The sequence below is a fragment of the Sciurus carolinensis genome, chromosome 1, assembly GCF_902686445.1.
Source record: "Sciurus carolinensis chromosome 1, mSciCar1.2, whole genome shotgun sequence".
Taxonomy (NCBI): Eukaryota; Metazoa; Chordata; class Mammalia; order Rodentia; family Sciuridae; genus Sciurus; species Sciurus carolinensis.
In genome coordinates this window covers 107,065,967-107,082,765 of record NC_062213.1, presented here as the reverse complement: position 1 = coordinate 107,082,765, position 16,799 = coordinate 107,065,967, and the positions used below count along the sequence as shown (strand labels likewise).

General features: G+C 37.9%; 1 protein-coding gene across 3 annotated transcripts in view; it reads right to left on the bottom strand.

Moving 5' to 3' along the window:
• Positions 1 to 1,179: 1,179 nt before the first annotated feature.
• Positions 1,180 to 16,799, bottom strand: part of Dennd2c (DENN domain containing 2C) — a 75,665-nt gene continuing 60,045 nt past the window's right edge. For 2 of the 3 annotated variants that reach the window (XM_047517570.1, XM_047517579.1), the window contains exons 12-19: positions 15,509 to 15,649; positions 14,898 to 15,046; positions 13,951 to 14,128; positions 11,421 to 11,462; positions 10,112 to 10,217; positions 4,825 to 5,064; positions 4,504 to 4,590; positions 1,180 to 3,095 (exon numbers count right to left, since the gene is read on the bottom strand). In XM_047517570.1, coding sequence (XP_047373526.1) covers positions 3,064 to 3,095; positions 4,504 to 4,590; positions 4,825 to 5,064; positions 10,112 to 10,217; positions 11,421 to 11,462; positions 13,951 to 14,128; positions 14,898 to 15,046; positions 15,509 to 15,649 — 975 coding nt within the window. In that variant the 3' untranslated portion in view covers positions 1,180 to 3,063. The remainder of the gene's footprint in view (positions 3,096 to 4,503; positions 4,591 to 4,824; positions 5,065 to 10,111; positions 10,218 to 11,420; positions 11,463 to 13,950; positions 14,129 to 14,897; positions 15,047 to 15,508; positions 15,650 to 16,799) is intronic. The other variant, XM_047517588.1, reaches the window with a different exon arrangement.

The window sequence follows — 16,799 nt, the reverse complement described above, 5'->3', positions numbered from 1 at the left end:
CGCCTTGCGTTGATGTACCCCACGTCGCCCGTGCGTCGGTTTTTTTTTTTTTGGCGCATGCCCAGTTGCTAAACTTGAATGCGCCCTAGCTGGGCCCCTAGGAATCCCAGGGCTGGCGGAAGTGACGTCACGCGCCGAAGCCCCAGAGTCAGCCGATGGTCCCAACTTCCAGCGTGTGGTTCGCTGCATTTTTGTCTGCGAATGACCGCGATCTGTTGGGTTTGGGACTATTGTTACTTCCAGGAGGTTGATTCCTGGAAGGAGCGCCCTTTCGGATTTCTTGAGGAAACTGGTTGCAGGCTTTGGCAGGAAGAGAGAAAGTGGTTTCCCAGCTCGATTTATTTCTCTAACCTTCCACCTTCTCCCAAGCTTCTCACTCGTATGCTGGGCTTCTCTTTAACTTGTTCCCCCACTATCCTTCGCACTTGGCAATATGAGAATGTTCCTATTAGATAAATAACGTTCTTTCACCGACTGTAGAAGTGGGCGGCAATTGGGAAACTTAAGGGTCTCTAAGAAAAAAAGAACTTCTCCCCCCGCCCCCCCTCCGCGAGATAGGTAACTATCCGTATGTCGGCCCACTCTAAAAAGCATTGCCATTTTACCTTTAGAGCACATATAAAACCTAGTCCTTTTGCCTTTAAGACTTAGGGTAGTAGAACTGGGCGCGGTGGTGTACCCCTGTAATTCCAGTGACTCATGAGGGAGGATCCCAAGTTCTAGGCCACACTCAACAAATTAGCGAGACCTGCCTCAAAAAGTTAAAAGAGCTGAGGCTGTAGCTCAGTGGGAAAGCGCCCCTGGTTCAATCCCAGTACCAAGTGGGAGGGGAAACGGGGTAATAGAAAAGAGCTCCTCTTTGCCTCCTAACCATTCAAGCTGCGGCCAAATTCACGTTCCCTGCTATGTGGCTCCCAGACTTAAGATGCCTCCCTTTGACTAACCGGGTAAAGGCCAAAGAAGATTCTCAGACAATATACCCTATTCACTGTGTAATCTACCTAGTCTTATTTGCGAAGAGCCTGGAAATGCCGACCTGGTAAGCCCGGTTAGTCTATGATGGATTCGGGTTTGTTTTTTTTTTTTTTTTTTTTTCCTAATTTACCATTAAGTAAATGTGTTACCTGTAGATTTAAGTGAAGTAAAACATCTTTACATCTTACACAATTTTGTTTAAAATTTTCTAAGAGATTCTTAAAATGTCTTTATTCATTTAAAGAACATTTTATACAAATCTTGAGCAATTCTTTTACAAACATCCAGAATTCACAATACATTACAAAAACAAAATACAACAAACCAAAGAAAGGAAGCGGCTTTCAGATTGCAGGGATAACATTAAGACTCATCCCTGAAGGAGAGTAAGACTTTCATTCCTGAAGCAAAGTCTCCCTGCAGAGGGATAACCAGGATCCACCACAGTAAACCCTTCTACCCCCATGTTATAGACACCCAATTACTAATTGTTCCTTCAGGCTTAAGAGTGTAAGAAGAGATCAGATGGGGAGGTGTCTGGTAAGAGCCCCACTGGGGTAAGCTGCTTAAATCAAGATTTTAGAAGACACAGACTCAGTTCTATTCCTGGACCCACATCTGTAGGAACTATACACAGCACCAGCCTTAAATGGCATCTGCTTCAGATTCATTCAAGCACATCTGAATGGGTTACAATGATAATACTGTACAAGTCAACAAATTGTACTACAATGCAATTTTCAGGATTTTTGAAGTATGAATATATTCTATGCTAGTTAAAACCATGAGCAAAAGTTAAAACAACTGACATTTGCTATAATATTTATCAATGAAAATTGCACCATCACTGACAAATTTCTCTTTCCAATCACTTCTACTACTTTTGATACTAAAGATCTGGGTGACTAAGGGGTTGTGCTCAGGAAATGTTCATATTTTGTTGTCAAATTTAATTAGAGTAAAAAGCTCAACAATTTAAGAGAATCAAAGAAGAGTCTTACTGTAAGGCCCTGGGTTCTATCCCTAGCAGCACAAAAACAAATCCTCAGGTCCATGGAATTTAAAATTCCTTATCCTCAGAGCTAAAAGATCATTCTGGTACATTTAATAGAAAACTTTTTAAACAGGTATAATCCTACAGAGTTCAATTTCCATCTGTAGGACTAACCAAATTTCTCTGTGTTCAAAAAGTAAAAGTTCTAGCATCAGCTTTATCTGAATTGTATAACTTTGGCCAAATTATTATGCCTGTTTGAATTCCAGTTTCTTCATTAGTAAAATGGAGATACAAAAATCTTTCTCATATTGTTGATTTTAAGATGACATACATATATGTACTACAATGCGTGGCAAATGGGGAACACACAAAAAGTTTGTTCCCATGCTCTTGAAAGGACATTTCCATATTAGCTATAATTCCTCAAAGTTTAATATTGACATGTGAGGGATAAGTTATTGAAGTGCCACACATTGTGGAGGAGAAACTGTAAAATATCTACTTTTACAAAGAACTCAACACTGTTCATAAATAGGGCTTCTACATAAAGTGAGATTACCCTAGGGAGAACATTAAACAAAAAAGCCTGGAGCTACATGATGAGTATATTCCAGTTTGTAAGCTCCAACCTCCCAGGGGTTTAAAGCTGCCATGATATTTCAGAGATGAGAATTATGTGTATAAGGCTAATGTTTTCCATTTCCATCATGCCTCTCTAGTACTTAAAACTCAGCATTTCTCTCCTTAGACTCATCTTTGAGCTATTTTATCAATGTGATACCAACAAGCCTTTCCCTTGCCTTCAGAGACCAAGCAAAAAACACAGAATGAGGCCAAGAATCAAACATAAAAGGCCACCGTAAAAAAGATGAAGGCAGAGTAATGAGCATCAGTTCCAGATTACTCCCAACAATACTCCAGTGATTACTCAGCAGCAACAGGACAGTCTTCCTCTTGAGAACCTGACTTGCTCCTTAACCTTTCAAAATTTCAAGGATTTTGTAGACTATTTCAATACATCTTGCCCTTGGAAAAATATTTTCTTTGGTACTTTCTGTTCTATTTAGGATGAAGACATTCAATTAAAGGTTTCATTTCTTTTGCAGAAATTTCATTTTGCTTCCTAAAAGGCAAAAAAGAAAGAAAGAAAGAAAGAAAGAAAGAAAAACAAGAGTGAATTCTCAATTTATTTTCATTTAATGTATATTATTTGAGGCAAGGGATTAATAATTTAACTATTTAAAACATCCCAACAATTAAGCTTTCATCTCAAGTTCTAAGGTTTGGATAAGTGTATCCTAAGGCTGAAGAGTAAAGGCTTGTTCCCCAGTTTGTGGCACTACTGGGAAGTCATAGAACTTTTAAGAGGACAGTCAGTCATGGGGGAACATGTTGTTGAGGTGATATTAGGATCCTGGCCCCTTTCTGTCTCTCTTTGCTCCCTCCATGAAGTAATCAGCTTCCTCTGCCACATACTCCCACCATACTACAGGCCCCAAAGCAATGTAGCCAACCGATGGTAGACTGAAACCTCCAAATCTGTGAGTCAAAATAAACCTTTCCTTTTTTAAAATCGATTTTCTCAAGTGTTTTGTTATGACAAAGAAAAACTGACACATCAAGCTATCAACTGTTACATTTAACCATCAAAACATCCCTGTTTCTAATTGTAGAGGTAGAAAAAAACTCAGACAAATCTAATTCAGTGGTTTTCAACCCTGGTTGTAGGTTAAAAATCACCTAGCTTATTCCCCAAAGAATCATAGAACCTGGGGAAAATTTTTAAGCTCTCTGGAGATTAATCTGTAATGAAGCTGAGAACCACTGATCTAATCTAACCCCATGGTATAAAGATGAAACAATAGCCCAGGCATTATTTGTCTTATGATCTCTCAGTAAGTTAAGCACAAGACCTAATGAGGGACATATATTTTAAAGACCAGTATAAATATCATGGAACACAGGTTCTTCTTTGTTTTAGGGTAGCCCCATCAATGTTCTTAGACTATACTGGATGACTGACTATGAAAAATCATAAGGAACTGTTTCTTTATGAAGTGTATAATCTTTTCCTCAAAGTCTCTCTAAACCAGGTATTCTTAATCTGAAGTCTGTGGACAGTCTTCAGGGGTGACCATGAACACCCTGAAATTATATGTAAAATTTATTTGCATGTCATAAGTATATTTTTCTGGGAGAAGAAACACAGTTTTTATAAGATTCTCTAAGAGACATAGCCTAAAAAGGATTAATAATCGTGGTATGGAAACTCATACCATAAAGGCACATCAGGGAGCTTCATCAGAGAGAAACAGAACCCATAGGCTACTCTGATAAGGGGTTCCAACCTCTGAGAGTTTTTCTGCAAAACACTTTGGAACTAGGGTCTGCTTTCTGCTTAGCCTACTTGAGGTTCTGATCTGATTATAAAGACTTTGAGATGAGGTTTGCTTACTGCAAAGCTTTTTTTTTTTTTTTTTTTTTTTTCCCCTTCAGTCACATTTATCTTACAGGAAATAACAGCAACTCACCAAGACTCCGCAAAATTCTGTTCACCCCACTGGGCTCAGACTCAGGAATTGTTTCCAAGTACTGGAGCGCCCGGACCTCAAACAAACCTATGTTGAAAACTCATTTGGTGAAACTGTTCAATGCTTTTGGAAATTAGTTAAATAAAACTTTGTTCTTATTACCAGGGTATTATTTCTGTGGCTTAAACAATATTACAAAATAATTAATTCTCAAACTGAACAAGTCCAAATTTGAGCCCTTGTACTTTATACTGGGATTATATTATATTCATACCATTTAAGCAATCACCAAATAATGAGAACTCTATGATGAAAACTGACCTTTAACCCCACTTTTCCGAAGCTCTCGATCCTGGATGAATCCTGCAAACATCTGAGTCTCCATGAAAAGATCAAGAAAGTGGCGTACACTCCGGGACGTGTGTGATTTACGGAATGGTTCCCTTTGGAACACACGCTCCCCACGCTCAGTGACAGTCATGTTCAAAGAATAATGTCCAACCAACTCCACAAAAAACCTGACAAATGCTTCAGACACCAGAGAATTGAGTGTCACATCTGCTGCAAAATGAAAGGGAAAAAAGAAAAAGAAAAGAGAAAAATCCCCTGAATGTTGAGTATCTGGGAACACTGGTAATGGAAGTCATGCCTTATGAATCACAGATTGAAGGATGGAGAATAAATCTAGGAATGCTCATTCTTAGCTTCCTTGCCTGGTCCATGACCAGCAAAAAGCAAACAGCTCATATTCTGACCTTTGTTTTCCTCCCATACATACTCTTATTACATCTTACTTTGGACATCTGTGGTTTCACTATAACTCTTCCTTCAAAGGCTACCAGTGAGAACCAACCAAATTTAATCAACTTTTCTATTTTTATCTTTCTTTAAACTTTGTGCTACATTTGTGCCCAGTATCACATTTCTTCTCTCTCACAACTTTGTGCTCTCTTGATTCCCTGATTTCCATCCTGCCTTTAAGACCAAACATTTGTTTTTCTCTTACCATTCATCCTCTTCCTAAGTGTGATCCTCAGACCACCTCTCTTCAACATTCCCTTTCTTAAAAAGCTGACTGGCACACAGAGAGCTGGTTATTTTGGCGATACTCAATTGCAGTTCTCCAGCCCTAGTTTTTCACCTACATTTTCAGGCTATCTATTGGTGATCATTGTTTAGCTATCCCATTAGCACATAAATTCTATTTGTCTAAAGTTCACTGTTATCAGGTTCCTTTTGGAAATTGGTAGATTATGAATCAATTAAATAAAACACATCTAGTCAAATTTACTATATTTCCCACCAAATCAGTTTCCCTTTCAACTTTTCATCTCGCACCATGATTATTCCATAAAAATAATTTACTGAGAGCTTAAGACATACCAGGCATATTAAATGCTTTTAACAAACACAATAATGAGGTAATACTGTTTCTCCTTCACAGTTGAGGGAAATGAGGCTCCAAATGGTCAAAGCAATTCCTCAGGATCATCCTATCCAGTAAGCAAAGATACTGGACTCTCAAATGACATGATTTTTTTTTTCTGTACTGAGGACTAAACCCAGGGGTATTCTACCACCACTGAGCCACACCCTCAGCCCTTTTCATTTTTTATTATGAGATGGGGTCTTTCGTTTGTTTTTTTTTTTTTTTTTTTTTTTTGCGGTGCTGGGGATTGAACCCAAGGCCTTGTGCTTGCAAGGCAAACACTCTACCAACTGAGCTACATCCCCAGCCCCGAGATGGGGTCTTTCTAAGTTGCTGAGGCTGGCCTTGAACTTGTAATCCTCCTGCCTCAGCCTCCTGAGTAGCTGGGATTACAGGTATGTGTCACTGTGCCTGGCCAAGTCAGGTGATTCTTAACTACTACAATATACTTTTGCATATTGTAGTATATTCTGCCTTCAAGGTCCCAGGCTGAAATTTCAGATTCAGCTCCGACTCCTCATTTTTCTTCCATCTGAATAGTTCCTCCCACCTTCACAATGTCTCTGGTTCTTTTACATGGGCTCTACCCTGGACTTAGAGTTCTTCCATAATGTAGCTGTATAATAGTGGGTACCTCGCTTTATCTCTCTTGGTCTGCCCCTATCTGTGTAGTGAGGGGGTGCTGATCAAGTGAATTCTTTTTTCCTTCTCTCTCTCTCTTTCTTTCTTCTGCAGTACTGGAGACTGAACCCAGGGCCTCATGCATGCTAGGCAAGTGCTCTACCACTGAGTCACATCTCCAGCCCCTTTTATTTTATTTTGAGACAGGTCTCCCTAAGTTGCCAAGGCTGGCTACAACTTTGCTATCCTCCTGCCATAGCCTCCTGAATTGTCTGCATTACAGCATGTGCCACCATGCCTGGCTAGGTGATTTCTAAGGTCTCTTTCTGCATTACAGTTTGATTCTAATCTAGCTTTTGTTATGTTTTGTCCAACAGACTTTCCTCTTACATCTCTTCTTCTGCAGTTGAGATTCCATGGTCCATCACTGCATTTATCTTCAATGTTTTGCCCCACTTTCCCATCCCTTCCAGTTACTGCCCATTTCTCTTCCACTTTACAACAATGTTTCTTAGAAGAATTGTCTGTATGTGTTGTATCTGTTTTCTTACATCTAATTCCTTTTTTTAAAAATTTATGTTTTTCTATAACTTTTATTCCATTCCTACTTTAAAAAAAATTTGTTAGTGTATTATAGTTATATATAATAAGGTTCATTTGACATAATTATATAAGCATAGATTATAATTTGTTCCAGTTTAGTCCACAGTACTTTGTTTATATTTTAATGTATCTACTTTATACATTCTTTTACATATATGAATATTTCATAAGATTAACAGTGAAATGAATACTCAAGGACTTACCACAAAGCTTAGAAACAGAACATATCTCCAAAGCTCCCTGGATGACTCCCATACTCTTTCCAAGAGAGGGTGACTATCATTTGGAATTTTGTATTTGTTATTCTCTTGCTTAACATTATAGTTTCACTCTACATTTATACACTTCAACCACATACTGTTAGGTTTTTCTATATCTCTTAACACTAGATAAAACTATATTCCTTTTCAACTTACTTTTATTCAATATGTGTTTTTTAAACATTTATATTTTCGGGGGGGGGGGGAGTATTGGGGATTGAACTTAGGGGCACTCAACCACTGAGCTATATCCCTAGTCCTATTTTGTATTTTATTTAGAGTCAAGAGTCTACCTGACTGGCCTAGCGCCTCACTGTTGCTGAGGCTGGTTTTTGAACTCATGATCCTCCTGCTTCAGCCTCCCAAGCCACTGGGACTATAGGCCTGTACCATCATGCCCAGCTTAAACATTCTTTTTTTTTTTTTTTGCCATGCTGGGGATTGAACCCAGGGCCTCGTGCTTGTGAGGCAAGCACAAACATTCATTTTTAATATTATATTTTTCTGTCAATGGACATTTAGGTTGTTTTTAGTTTTTGCTATCACATACAATGTCACTATGAAAAATTATTGTATTTGTTTCCTAGTGATCATGTGCAATAGGTTCTTTAGGTTCAGGTGCAAACCTAATTTTTTAGGTTGTAGGATATATATACCTTTAACTTTACATTTAATTTTATTAAGTAATGCCAATTTGTTTTTCCAAATTGATTGAACTAATTTACACAATCTCACCAACACTTGAGATTGTTAGGCCTGAGATTGTTTTGCCACTATGGTGAGTATAAAAATGGTACTACATTGCATTTGTTTTGTTTTTTGGTACTGGGGATTGAACCCAGAGACACTCTACCACTGAGTTACATCTCTAGCCATTTTATTTTGAGTGTCACTAAATTGCCACTAAATTGAACTTATGATCTTTTTGCCTCCCAAGTTGCTGGGATTACAGGCAAATTGTTGAGATGACATTAGGTGCCACCATGCCTAGCTGCATTGTGGTTTATATTTCCATGATTTTGATGAAGCTGCAAATCTTTCCACATGTTTTCGAACCTTTCACATTTTCTCCCTTTTTCTTTTTTTGGTGCTGGGGCTGAACTCAGGGTCTCACAAATGCTAAGCATGTGCTTTTCCACTGAGCCACATTTCTAGCCCCATGTTTCATCTTCTATGAATGATTGTTCATACATTTCCCTCATTTTTCTATAGGGTTGTTTATCTTTCTTTTTGATTTGTAGGAGTTTTTTAAAAAAACAAATTCTAGACACAATTCCTTTGTTAGACTTGTTGAAAATGTCCTCACCTAACTAGCTTGTGTTTTAAATTTCTTTTCCATGATATCCCTTGATGTTATTTCTGCACCAAAACTAAACCATCTGAATTTCTATGACTTTATAATAAATTCTAATGTCTAGCAGGACAAGCCCTTCAGTCATCTTTTTCAAGAGTGTCTTAGCTATTTCTGGCTAAGAAGGATTGTACTTTCATTTTAAAGTTTAAGCTCAGTTGAAGGGCATTCCAATTCTTTATTAAGTCCTCTCCAATCCCACTTCCTTCCTATAGTTCTACAGCATTTGTATTAACAAGGCTCCAAAGTCCTTCTTATTGTCAGATCTACTGGTCAATTCTCAGTGCTCACCTTCACTTGAACTCTTTGAGACCCTTAAGCATGATTGTTTACTCTTTCCTTTGTGAAATACTTCTTCACTCAGTTTCTGCAAAATTGCATTACTTTCTTTTTGAAACTCATTATAGACAAATGCACCATAAACGTACATTGGAGGAAAGACAGCCTATTTTTTTCTGATATGTGGATGCTAATCACAAAAAGAGGGGAAGCTAGGGAAGAACAGAGGTACTTTGGATTTGGCAGAGGACAATGAAGGGACGGGGGTGGGTATATGGGGGTAGGAAAGACAGTAGAATGAATCGGACATTATTACCCTATGTGCATATATGATTACATGACTGGTGTGGTTCTACATCATGTACAACCAGAAGAATGAGAAGTTAAGCCCCATTTATGTATGATATATCAAAATGCATTCTACTGTCATGTATAACTAATTAGAACAAATTAAATAAAACACTTTTGTGAATGCAATTTTAAATGTAACATAAAAGTAGAATATGATGTTTGCATTTTTTTCTTTGAAGACAGTGAAATGTTTTTGATTTTTCACATAAAAATTTATGCATTAAAACAATAAAATAAATGAAAAAAAATAAAATAAATGTGAAGTGCTTAATATAATGCCTGGTACAGAATAAGCACCAAGTAAATACTATTTGCCCATTTATTCAACAAGTACTTATTGGATGGTGATAAGAACCATGGGAAAAAAGGCAAGAAGAAGAGGTTAGTGAGTTCTAGGAGAGTGGGCAGAATTTTAAGCAGGATATTCAGGAAGAACTGAGAAAGAAAATGACATGTGGATGAACCTATAAGAAGAAAGGGTAGGGGTCAGGTAGATATCTGGGGGAATAGCATTCTATAAATACAATTGAGCAACTGCAAAGGCCCTGCAGTAAGAAGAGGCCTGGCATATGCAGAATCAGCAATGAAGCTGATCATAAGATTTTCAAGGTACAGGCAATCTAATGTTTCTTTTATATATCTTTTAGCAGAGTGTTGGGCTTCAGTAATTATTTACTGCCTTAACTTTAAGTCCTTGGCCCACCTTTCTCATACCTTGTGAAAAATTCTTCTCCTGAGTCAAGATTTCATTTCGATCTTCCAAAATCTGCGTCAAGGCAGCCTGAAGTTTAGAAGGTAGAATTTCATCCTCATCAGACACCTTGAGGGAAAAAATGAGCTGTCTCAAACAAGCACTAGTTAAGTCCCCAAAATTCCACAACTGGTTTTGTACAATTTTAGCTGAAGAATTAGTCTAAAGTTTCCTTCCCTCTATGGAGTAGAATCCATGACGTTCATGGTATATATATATATTTAAACTTTATTTTAAAATAACAAATAAATCTTATAAAAACTTCTGACATGTTTCCATCAAATATCATTCATGAATAAGTCTTATTCTACATCTCTAAAACTGTCCCCAGTTGAGTGCAGGGTCACACACCTGTAATGGTAGAACTTGGGAGACTGAGGCAGGAGAGTCAAAAGTTTGAGGTCAGCCTCGGCAACTTAGTGAGACCCTGTCTCAAAATTAAAAAAATAAAAAATAAAAAAATACCCCCCCAAAATATTTAAGATCATTCCCAGATAAATGATATTTCAAATGTGATAAGCTAAATGATTTGGGGGGGAGGTACTGGGGATTGAACCCAGGGGCACTCTACCATTGAACTACATCCCCAGTCCTTTTTATTTTAACACGGGGTCTATGTTGCCCAGGCAGGCCTCGAACATGTGATTTTCCTGCCTCAGTCTCCAAAGTAGCTGGGGTTACACGTGTGTGCCACCATGCCCAGCTCAAATTTCTATTTAATCATTTCTAAAACTTTATTCATATGTATCCCTGTTTAGCCTATAAGAACTGAGGACTCCAACTGTGTCTTACTCATCTTTAGATTATTATTGCTTAACAGAGTATCTAGAAACAATTAGTGCTTAACAAAGGTCCTCCCCCCCGCCCCCCACCTCTCTCTCTCTCTCTTGTGGTGCTATTGACTGAACCCAGGCCTCTTAGATGCTAGTTAAGCACTCTAATGCCAAGCTACATCCCCAGCCTAAAAGGTGCTTTTTAAATTTAATTAAATTAGAGCTTTCTGTCAACTCATCTGGAGTTAAGGATGATTATTTCTTTTGAGAATGACATTTATTTTGTTTCCTTCTTCCGTCTTTGGGATAGATAGTTATAAACCCACGCCAAAATTTTCAGGTCAATCTAGTCTGATTGGCCACAGTGTCAATTCAAGTATGGGTAGGAACTAGAAGTCTTGACTGAGTCATGTTCTCTTAGTACTTTCACATATTTTCTGTCTAATTATCTACAGAGAATTCTATATCCCAAACATGTAATCACCTCCTTGTCACTCACCTCCTGTAAGAACTTGTCTGCACAGAGATCAACTATCAGCACCTATGGAATAAAGGAGTCAGGCAAGTTCCACCAGAGACATTCACAGGCAAATACATTAGGTACTGCTAGATCAGGATGGGTGTTTTGATTCTTTTAGGTACTGAGAATAGTTTCAAACAGAATTGATTCGAAGTTGTAGCCCATTTAAAGATTAACCCATCAAAAACAATAGATTGCAAAACTATTAATAACAATGGCATGCTTATTTATAGACTAAAAGAGACTTAAAAAAGTTTAAGGCAGCAGAGTAGTAGAGTAAGAACAGTCTTTTCAATAAGCAGTACTGGCACTACACCAAGGGGGAGAAAATGAAATGACCCCTACCTTACATTCTATACAAAAAAATTAAAATACTCAGTGGATTAGACAGGCACAATGGCACACACCTGTAATCCCCACAATTCAGGAGGCCAAGGCAAGGAAGATGACCAAGTTCAAGGCCAACCTCAGCAATTTAGCAGGGCCCTAAGAAAATTAGCAAGATTTGGAGCTGGGGTTATGGCTCAGTGGTAGAGTGCTTGCCTGGCATGTGTGAGGCACTGGGTTCAATTTTCAGCACCACATATAAATGATAAAATAAAGGTCCATCAACATAAAAAATTTTTCAAAAAAAATTGGCAAGACCCTTTCTCAAAATGAAAAATGAAAAGGGTTGGGGACATAGCTCAGTGGTAAAGCGTCCCTGGGTTCAATCCCCAGTATGGCAACAGGGGCAGGGGATAAAAACAAAACAAAAAAGAAAACAAACAAACAAACAAAAAACAGTCGTTTCGGAAAATGAAAAGGCAAGTCTTAAAGATCCTGGTTTCTAGAATATAAAAATGCATCTTGGGCTGGGGGTGTAGCTCACTGGTGGAGTGCTTGCTTAGCATGTGTGAGGCCCTGGGTTCCATCCCCAGCACCACACACAGACATCTTACAAATAAGTAAGAGGATAAGTAATCTAGTGGAAAGACAGACAAGAAATTTTACAAAAGGTGATATTTAAATAGCCAGTAAACATATCCTGACAATAATCAAGGAATGTAAATTAAACTAAAATGAGAATACTACTACCCACCCACCAGATGATATTAAATTACACAAATTGATGATGGTGTTGACAGGGATATGGAGCAATAGGAACTCTCATACACTGTTGGAAAAAGTTCAAATTGGTACATCTATTTTGGTAAGCAGTTGTACTTTATTTACTGTAATTTCCAAGTAATTCAAGTAATCGAGTAATTCAATTTTCAAGCATATACCCATAGAACTGAATGCATGTGTGTACCAAGGGTCATGTATAAAAATATCTATAGCAGTATTATTCACAATAACCTCAAGCTGGAAACAATTCAAATGTTCATTAACTGTAGAATGGATAAGAAAACTAGTTGATTCACACAATGGAATACTATATGCAATCTGAATGACCCAACTAATGTTAAATTCATTAATATGGATGAATTTGACACATACAATGTTGAGAAAAAGAAGTCAGACAAAAACTATGTTCTATAAATCTATTTATATCAGGATTAAAAACAGGCAAATCTGCATTATATGTTTAGGGATGCATGCCTCCCCAGGTTATGAAAACTATGAGAAAACCCAAGTAAATAAATACCATAAAAGTCAAGATAGTGGTGATCTTTTGGGGGAATAGGGAAGGGATCAGAGATTAGAAGAAGGCATGCTGGAGACTTCTAGGGCACTGGAACTAACTCCATTACTATTGTTCCATTCCATTCCAATGCTGTATAATGGAAGTGTTCATTCACTTTGCGACAATTCATTTAGCTGTACACTTTGTTTAGGGCACTCACTGTAAACAACTTTTAAAGTTAACCAAGGGTAGTTTTTGTATTTGACTTAAATATGACAGTATAATATATTAATAATAATTCTACCATTTTTTGAGGGGGTATCAGAGATTGAACTCAGGGGTACTCAACCACTGAGCCACATCCCAGCCCTATTTTTGTATTTTATTTAGAGACAGGGTCTCACTGAGTTGCTTAGTGCCTTCCATTGCTGAGGCTCACTTTGAGACAGGTTCCTCCTGTCTCAGCCTCCTGAGCTGCTGGGATTTGCCTGGCTAATTTTTTAAAAATATTTTTTAGTTGTCAATGGACCTTTATTTTATTTATATGCGATGCTGAGAATCAAACCCAGTACCTTACTCATGCTAGGCAAGCACTCTACCACTGAGCTACAACCCCAGTCCTTAATTCTACCATTCTTTTTTTTTAATATAATGACTGTGTGAAATGTGTTAATTTTTTTTTTTTTTGGTTGTAGATGGACACAATACCTTTATTTTTTATTTATTTATTTATTTTTTATGTGGTGCTAAGGATCGAACCCACTGCCTCATGCATGCCAAACAAGCACTCCACCACTGAGCCACAACCCCAGCCCCTAATTCTACCATTCTTAAGAAACGCTTAGTTTCATTTATCAGTGCTCTAATATTTTTTCACAGGTGCGACTTCTTCCATCTTACCTCTTCAATGGGTAGGTCCTGGAGTTGTGGTAAGGAGCAAGACAGGATTCCAATGAGGAATGGAGTAGGTGAGCACACAATGTCAATCATGGATGCTGGGAGGACTGGGATGTAGGTGTGCTGCCAGGTGAATGGATACAGTGTGGCAACCACAGCATGGCCACATTTAGACAGGGTGCTAGACAGAGGATGAAAGCAAATGTTGTCACACACAGAGCAACACATGAAGGTGTTCCAGATATTATGCTAAAGAATTATAAACTGAGGCTGGCAAGTGTTCACAGGTTGACAACTCTGTGAATACTCATTAATTTTTGCCATTTGATTTAAAATTTTAATTTACCAAAAGTATTTAATCTTGGGGCTAGGCTATAGCTCAGTTGGTAGAGTGCTTGCCTGTCAAGCACAAGGCCCTGGGTTCAGTCCTCAGCACCGCAAAAAAAAAAGTATTTAATCTCAATCCAGTTGTTACCCACAATTTATTAAGCTAAAAATTAGTGTGCAAATAGAAAAGCAATGCCAATTTTTTTTTTTTTTTGTAGTTGTTTAAGAGTTAGAGTCTTGCTATGTTGATCTTGAATTCCTGGGCTTAAGTGATCCTCCTGCCTTACTTCTCAAATAGATGAGACTCTAGGCAAGAACCATTGTGCTAGCCTAGCAATATGAATTTTTAACAACAATTTAAGCAAAAATACATTTTGAAAGGAAATTTATTAACCTCGAAATGTTACTTGTTACAGACTAATGCAAATGGATATCTAATTAGCATCTGGAATTATTCATGTCACTACAGCATTAGGTAACTGAGAGACTGATTTTAGATCTTTTTTTAATACACCCAAGTTTTAAAATAATAACAACAACAAAAGCAAAAAAGGAAGAAATGTAAAAAACAAAACAAAAGAACAAGCACCAAAATGAATTAACATTTTTCACTTATTTCTTACCTTAGGCTGTTAGCAACAAATATTACTCTCCGCTCTAAGAGGAGAGAGGCACAGACCCGGATGAGATGACACACGCTCAGGCACTTAAAAAGGCATTCAAAATCCACATGTTCCAGTCGTGAATCTAGTGGTCGGCAGAGTTCAATTGACTAAAATGCAAGAATTTGAATTAGGGGACCTGATGTTGAAAAACAACCCATAATGACAGCACTAACAACAGATCCTCTCAGCTTTTAAGAGTGTGTGAAACTGCCTACACTAATCCTAAGGTCCTGTAGCTTTTTTTTTTTTTTTTTTTTTTTTTTTGCTATGAATTTCTGGTAAAATCTTTATTCCATCTTAAAATAACAAGTATAATTATCATTTATCATACTGAAATTGTCACTACCAAGAGATCCACTCTATGTATGGTAAGATAACATTGGGTCTTGGGTTGAGGTTCAACTATTTCAGATCAATTGGATATTTTTCCAGTGCTTTATGGGAATAAAAAATATTATTCACATTTTATAAAAGGGGAAACTATTCCTTTAGGTTTCTGGAAACTCCCCCTACAGTACAAGTCCTGCTTTTTGGTTACTATCGAATCTTTTCAAAATGAGCTAACTTACCCCATCTCCAGCCCCAGGGAGGTAGCTCTTAACTGTGATGGTGCGTCCAGGAGCTGGGAAAGGAGCTTCCATGACACTTCGCATGAATGGGTAGACAAGGGCAGGAGACATTTCCCTTCTTTTCTCTACTTCATCCAGAATCTACACACACAACACATGTTATTTTATTAGGACTCAGTTCAAAACATAAAAGAATCCTATTGTAGGAATTGCCAAACTTGGTGTACATATTTGAATTTAGGACAGAGCTTCTGAAAGCAATAAAATTTCATTATAGCATCATATTTGTTGGGGGTATCTTTACATCCCCAAGTAAAGTTACTAATATAAATCAGATTATTTTTAGATGAGTCCTGTCGCTGCCCGCAGCAACAATCCCGCGGATATTTGTTACCGCCTACAGCAACAATCTCACGGGTATTTATCGGAGGTGGACTGGAAACTGACTACTTCTATTATCTTTCTCTTTAGTGAGCTGCTTTCTTGCTTGTTCATTAGTTTATAGAGGAAGAGAGGCTTACTTGCTTTTAGAGGAAGTTTTAGAGGAAGACAGGCTTTGCTTAGAGCTTAGAGGAAGAGAGACTTTGCTTATCAGGAAAAGAGACTTGCTACACTTTCAGAGAGGCTACTATTATCAGAGGAGCTATTTCTTAAAGGTCTGCTGCTTCTTCTTAGAGGTGCGTCCTGCATCCTGCGATCTTTCTGTGAGCTGCAACCTGCATTCTGCAATCTGCCATCATCCAGAGGTGCTGCTTATCCAAGGTGCTTCCTATAGGTGCGTGTCTTATATACCTAAGGCAGCCAATCAGCTTAGGATTAGCACAATTGAAGCACGCCCCTTGGTACCAATCAAGAAAGAATGAGGAATATCTGTTGACCACTAGCGCAGAGGAGACATTAACTAATCAGGCAAAAGTAGATCACACCGTGTTAACACTAACTATGTGCCACCTCTTGGCTCAATGCCAGCTGCCATCTTAGGGTTACCCAAACATGTCTTCTGCAGAGTCCCTTTTCATTTCACTAAATATAGGGCAAAGAAGGTAACACTGAAAATGATATCCTGCAATTTGGGGTCTAGAAAAAAACATGAGAGAAGAAAAGAGATGCTTCGGGGTATAGTCTTTAAAAATTGAGTTTTAGCAAACCAAAATGAGAATAATTCAGCTATATCCACAGCCCCTGTGGGGAACCTTTCTAAAATAATTTGTCAAAGTCTATGGCACTTAATGTTTCTCGGTAAAGTCATCAGCAATGAAAACTTCCTTGGAGATCAGAAATAACATCATTT